This window comes from Trichechus manatus, unplaced genomic scaffold, assembly GCF_000243295.1.
Source record: "Trichechus manatus latirostris isolate Lorelei unplaced genomic scaffold, TriManLat1.0 scaffold00094, whole genome shotgun sequence".
Classification (NCBI taxonomy): domain Eukaryota; kingdom Metazoa; phylum Chordata; class Mammalia; order Sirenia; family Trichechidae; genus Trichechus; species Trichechus manatus.
Window position 1 is genome coordinate 9,989,016 of NW_004444030.1, and position 6,883 is coordinate 9,995,898.

A 6,883-nucleotide genomic window follows, 5' to 3' on the forward strand; every position below is an offset into this window, starting at 1 on the left:
CTTTTGTCAAAGCTCCCATGTTATTAAAGACACTCACCTCTTAACTCTGAAAAGCATTATTTATTACAAAGAAATATTACAGGAAGTCTCCTTGATTCCTGCAAGGCAAAATATGGTGCTCCTACTCCACCAAAAATATCTCACATTTGCTCACAAATTCTTTACCCTGACTCTTGAAATCTCCTGGATTCCTTGGTTCGAGGCCAGGGCCTACATTTTACAAGGTATACATTTCCCAGATGGCCATGGAAGCAGCATGAAATATTGCTGCTGTACAGTTTCTTATTAATGGAGGGTGGCTACAAAGTCAACAAATTGAGGTGCTTCACTCCACATCTTATCTCAACATCCAGTTCTGTAATAAAGCCTCGTGCAGGCCAGGAGGTAAGGTGTTCTTATATAAAGTCAAACTTCCCATGATATACTGGTTAACCAAAACCAATGGATGATTCCAAGAAGTCTATAAAGAAGTGAATATCCCAAAAGAGGAATCCACATAGTCGAGACATGGCTTTCTCAGATGAAACTATTTAATCTTAGCAAGGGCAGCTGCTCTTCTTTCTGTGTTCTGGAACAAGGAACGAATTAAAGCTTTCACTTCACTAGAGGAGAATGCAGCTGCTAGGGGCCCTTTTCCATCTGCCCACCTGCAAAACAAAAGATAAAATTTTATTTCCTATTACATGTCTGAAGTATAAACAAGATTTAAAAATTGCTTATTTGATCCCAAATGTTTATTTGTTTTAAATGGTAATAGGAAGTCAGGGCATCCTTAATCCTCATGGGCCTCCCTTCAATACCTTTGATCTCTTCTGCTTATAGACTGCATTGGTATCAGAACAGATAGAGGAGGAGACCTGGTTAGGAAGATGAAACTGTTCTCTCTCAATTCTATACTCACTAAGCCCTGTCTGAGCCTGATAATTATGACCACATCCTCATGCCTTGGGCTCTATAACTACTTTAAAAACCGAACCACAGGAAACACTTATAACTGAAAAAGGAATGGTATAAAAAATACATAAAGAACTCCCATAAATCAATAATGAAACAACAAACAATCCAGTAGAATAAAGGGCAAAAAATATGAACAGGGATTTTACAAAAGAAGAAACATGAATGACCAACAAAAAAAATACTCAACCTCATTCGAATTTGAGGAAATGCAAGTTAAAATTACAACAAGCTACCATTTCACACCAACTACATTAGCAAAAATTTTAGTCTAATAATACCAAATACTGGTGAGAATGTGATGCCACAGGATAAATAAACTATGAAATATTTGTACAGTGGAATATAATGCAGCCATGAAAATGAACCACAGCTACATAAATCATTATAAAAGAGTTTCAAAAACATAATATTGAACAAAACAAGCAAGTTACAAAAGAGTTTATTTACAGAATGTTCAAAAACAGGCAAGTCTAAACTTTATATTGTTTAGGGACATGTATGTACATTATCATATGTACATTTACCTGTAAACGTGGTAAAATTGTAAAGAAAAGCAAGGAAATAAATACCACAAAATTCAAGATAGTGGTTACCTCTGGTGGGGAGCATTAGGAGAGGGGCACATAGGCATCTTCAAAGGTCCTGGTAATACTGTTTTTCTTAAGCTAGTAGTAGGTACATGGACATTTATTTTATTCTTTTTCTTTAAACTGTGTATATATACTATACATACTGTACTCTTTCATACATATATTTGACAGTTTTAAAATATTTAAACTACACACAGCTGGAGGTCATTTCTTCAGTAAAATATTTTATTTATTTATTTACTTATATTTACTGAAATCTCAGGGTGCGGGGGGAATCTTCCTAAGCAGAAAGAAGAAGCTGAGGGCATAGCCACTTTATAATCTTTCAGATCATTCTTAGGCTGCTAAGAAGACCCTTTAAGCAGAAAGAAAAATTCTTATCTTCAGTCCTCTGGAGCCTGTTACCTAAAGATACCTCTCTTACCCACTAAGAACTTGTAAATAACAAATGACTAAATTAAAACTTTGTACTAAATGTCATTAGAGATATTTTGATGGGTTTTTTTTCAAGTAGAAATCTCATCTGCATTGTTTTGAGAAAAAAATGGACAATATTTGATGAGAACAACTCAGACACATCTAGGCTGACTGGCACCTGTACTAAACCAAGCTAAAGCAAATAGACAAGTAGCTGCAGGAATGGAGATGGGCCTTAAAGGCCTATGCAAAATAAAATTGACTTTTCTCAACATATACACTGTGCTCTGATGACAGAAGTCCCTATGCAAGGTATACATACTCGTCAATAATCTACCAAGGCAATAATGAAAGTGTTCATGGATGTGTAACTAACCCACATCTGTTCTGCTTTGTGCAATATCAATGACCTCCTGATACTCAGTATGATACGATACAGCACACACTGACTGAGCACAGTGACATTAACCGATGGTGCCAGGAGGAAACATCACCCACTGTATTTAAGAAAAGATGAACCCTTTCTCGGTGAATAGCGCTTGATCTCTAAAGCCATTCACTCCTTGTAGAAAAACAGCTGCTCAATCAAACAACAGCAGATGGTTATCACTTCATAGAGCACAACTAACTTCTCTGTGAACATCTCAAAGCCATTCTAAAAAGTGGGCAACAATTTCCATCCAGGGGTCAGAAGGTTGTACTTCTCACAAATGTCAGATCATGTGTACAGCATGCCAAAACATGTTCCAGACCAAGATAACATAAAACGAGAAGTCTTTATCTTATCAGCTGTGAGAAAATGGTAATGAGATCCTCACCATGATAGACCATGGAAAGGCCCCAACTACTGCTACTTAATAAGAAATTTTTTCCTGAGTAATATTAAGAAACAGAGGAAAGCACAGCCACCAACAGCACTGCCCCTCTTTCGTAGCTGTGGAGAGAGATACACCTCTACAAAGGGGTTACATACGCACCGATCCCCAATTTCTTGCAGGCTGGCTTGTAGCATCATCATCAGTTCTTTGAAAGACATCCATTTGGGCACAAAGACTGGAACCTCTTCTTGGTATTTCTTGTTCTTGCTTTCTTCAGATAGAGGGGCAAACACTTGAGGTCCTTCATCCATAACTGTTTTGCATAAGGAATACAATCTATCCCCATCTTCCGTGGAGATGTCCTGGTTTTGCATAAACGGAACATAGCAGAAGAGAAATGGGCCAGCTTAGTGGTAGGGAAAGGGGAAATCTTTGGTGCATGCTGTCCAGGTAGGTCAACTAAAGCAATATGTTTCCAAACAATTTAGCACACCTTTCTAGACACTAGATTTCATCAGCTCTCTGACAATACTCCTAAAGCTAGAATGACACAAAATATGTTCCAACAAATTGTCAGTAGTTTAGTTTGCCTGCTTCAAAGAGCCCACTTCTCCAGTAGAATGTGGCACAACTTGCTGCAAGGCAGGGGATGTTATTACAAATAAGGGTTTAGGCAATCTGTGCTTTAAAGGCATCAGCTGGCAGAGTCCAGGCAATTCTCCCATAGGATCACACATCTAACACCAACTGCAACAGCGTGTTGGAAAAGGGGTACCTGCACAAGGCTGCATTCACCTTACTAAATTAAATGGCTGCGTTCACTTGCAAATTAAATGACTTCATACTTTACAATACATCTCAGGACCACTGCCCAGCTTCCAACCTCTCCCTTCATAATTTACAAAGATGCTAGGCTGAGAAACAGGACAATCAATCTCACTTTCTTATATAGGTATAAAAGGTAGAAACTGCCATGATTCCAGCAAAATAGAATTAAAACAAAACTGAAAAAAAATAACAACAAGATAAGCTATGCATGAACATATACAACTTCCACCATCTGTTTTGACTAAAAGTGAGCCTTTAACTTCACTCTCTAACTAAAGTAATAATCAGACACAAGAATTGCATCTGAAGTCTGATGAGGCACCTAATGACCCTTACCTCTAGGGCAGTGATTCTGCCAATGATCTCAGATATTGCTGTATTGAGTAAAGTCCCCATAGCCTTGCAATATATATTCACCGGCAGGACATCCTGCCACACAATTCCAAGTCTCTTTAGTTGGTGCAGTACCTGTTAGAAGAATGTGGATATTTACATGAGAAAGAGATAGTTGTAACTTGTATATTGCAGATTTACATTTATCATTCGTTTGCGTGTTAGGGGAAGAGGCATTATGTGGAATAATCTAAAGTAAGTAATCAGGATGATATGCTTCTTGAATATCTAATTTTAGTGATATCCCTGCTAGCTGAAAACTAGACTCACCCTGGGGACAGGAAAAGACAAAGTACTTACGAGAGAAGGGCATTAAGGTGAAAGCTAATATTTTAAATTTCCCAAGCCCAAGTTCATGAGTAAATTACTTGCTATGACAAACTTACTAGATAACTAGTCATACTATTGGGTAGATGGAAAGATAGCTTCTGTTGACTTGGTGGGAAAGGGAAAAGAAAAGTCTATTACATGACTGTAAAAGGAATCCAGATTTCCAGTGGGGGTTGTGGGGAATCAACTGAGTTACCTTTTACATACTCTTTCTTGCTTTAAAAAAAAAAAAAGAGGGTATTTAAGGATAGAGTACAAATTCCAGAGCTAGCAACAGCCTCCCACCTGCCGGATTGCTTTGCTTGCTGCAGAATAATTCTCTTCATCGTCCATGTTTAAAAAGTTCCTAGCACTTGATAATCTCTCCAGAAGTTCTCCTTTCTGTGCCCGCATTTGGGCCAAAAAACACTCTGTTCCTATGATGGGAAAACAGAATAAAGAATTCTAAAAGCTGTTCAATTACATATTGCAAAACCAGGATGGAAGAGGAGAGACAAGCATAAGAAAACAACTGCTAGGTAACATCATAAAGCTGCCCTTTAGGTTACTAGAAACAATCTCTTCTAATACATTAGCCAGTCCCTCCATCCTCAGCCTCAGGATAATAAATAACTCTTTCCCAGAGTCGTTAGCTAAGAAAAACTACTTATATAGAAGCAGCTACTTATTGTTCTGATGTATCTGCACCACCTAAGAGAAAAGTGAGGAATTGAAAAGCTAAGTGAACCATATAGATCCTCTGCTTTTCTTAGGCTATCATTATAGTAAACATAATGATTTAACCCACGTTTTGTTTCTTTTGATTTTGATAATCCCAAGTAAAGCTGGGGCAGTGGGCGCTGTCTTAGGGTTTAGCAAAAGAACAAGCACGGATATCAGCGTGCTCTTACCAACTATGCTAACACAACTGTCACAAGATACAAATCTTATCATATGTTATTCCACTAACATAACTCTGCTCTGCTGAAGTCACTGCACACCAGCAATGCAGTCTGGAACCATAATGTACCATGAGATCACGTCTTGAAAAAGTAATGCTTCCACAAAGACTGCATGCACGGTATAAAATTAAACAACTGGGAACCCTGCAAACTAAACGCCCACCCCTCCTCTGGTACAGCTCAGGACCACCACACTTCTAACCTCCTCACTCATAAATTACAAAGATACTAGGCTGAGAGATTGTATAATCAACGTATTTTCCTAAAAGTATCAGTTACCAAGTCTCCTGAAGCCAGGTACAAGATCCACAAAGGTAGTAGTGCCATCACAAAGAATGGGGGCAAGACGTGATGCAAATTGATGTCCAAGGGTCAGCAAGTGGTGAGCAAGGAACATACAGTTGTTGTGGTGAATGGCAGCCAATTGGGGCAGTTTCTGAAGGTTCTCCCTAAGTCAGGAGGATGGGTAGGAAAGGAAAGAAAAGAAATTACCTGTTATTGAAGTTGGGATTGATGAAAAGTTACTATTCCTCTAATGTATTTCTAGGCTTTAATAATTATATACTATATAGATGCTGTACACAAGATAAAATCTCATCACTCCCACTCCCACTCAATCAGAGTGAGGCTGTTCTGCCAGAATACAGCCTTATCCTATAAAACCATTCACTGATTAACAAAGAAAGAGTCAGGGAATTATAAGATGATTACCTGGGTCATCTCTTTGTACTGCTTATCTAGCATAGCTGTACATAATAATTCCTTTAAAATTTAACACTGGTAAGTCTGTAGAAATACAGGACTTCCCCTTTCTTCAAATTCCTATTTCACTGATATATAATATGAAGCACTTAGTTACTTCCAAATTCACTAGTTGTCAATGCTGGCTACAGATTAGAGTCTCCTGAGGAATTTTAAAATGTACAGATGTTTGGTCTTCACCCTAAACAAATTAAATCACAACCTCTAGGAGTAAAGTCAGGGCATTTATAGTTTTTAAAATCATCCCAGGTAATTTTAATTTACATCCAGGATTAAAAACCACTGCTCTAATTCTTCTACACATATTAGTCTACCCAGCTTTAGAAGAAAGAGATCTTATATTTCTGTTATATATCCACCAGCAGGCAATTGAGTAATACTTTTTTTTTCTCTACTTTGCTGATTCAGTGTCAGGCTAGGATATACACAGTTAGGAACCAGCAATCTAAGACAGTTGTCCTCATTCCTGGCTACACGTCAGTATCATTTGTAGGGCTTTAAAAAAATGCCGACGCCTGGGTCTTACAGCAGACCTATCCACTAAAATCTCTAGGGATGAGGCCTAGGCAAAGATACATATTTTTAAAGCTCCATAAGTGATTCTAACATAGTGCCAAAGCTGAGAACCATAATCTAGGACAGTGGTTCCTAAAGTGTTGTCTCCTGACAAAGAACATCAGTGTCACCCAGAAATTTGTTAAAAATATAGGACTCATCCCAGACCTACTGAATCAGAAACTTTGGACACAGGGTCCAGCAATCTGTGTTTTACCAAGGCATCCAGGTGATTCTGATGTACACTAGAAGTTTGTGAACCACTGGTCCAGGACACAGTTCAAAGATCACG

The 6,883-nt window shown here is 38.2% G+C and overlaps 1 protein-coding gene across 1 annotated transcript in view; it reads right to left on the minus strand.

Moving 5' to 3' along the window:
* Nucleotides 1–65: 65 nt before the first annotated feature.
* ZW10 (zw10 kinetochore protein) overlaps nucleotides 66–6,883 on the minus strand; it is a 45,333-nt gene continuing 38,515 nt past the window's right edge. The window contains exons 10-14 of the mRNA XM_023737008.1: nucleotides 5,554–5,723; nucleotides 4,619–4,749; nucleotides 3,947–4,078; nucleotides 2,942–3,144; nucleotides 66–647 (exon numbers count right to left, since the gene is read on the minus strand). Of these exons, the coding sequence (XP_023592776.1) occupies nucleotides 527–647; nucleotides 2,942–3,144; nucleotides 3,947–4,078; nucleotides 4,619–4,749; nucleotides 5,554–5,723 (757 nt within the window). The 3' untranslated portion in view covers nucleotides 66–526. The remainder of the gene's footprint in view (nucleotides 648–2,941; nucleotides 3,145–3,946; nucleotides 4,079–4,618; nucleotides 4,750–5,553; nucleotides 5,724–6,883) is intronic.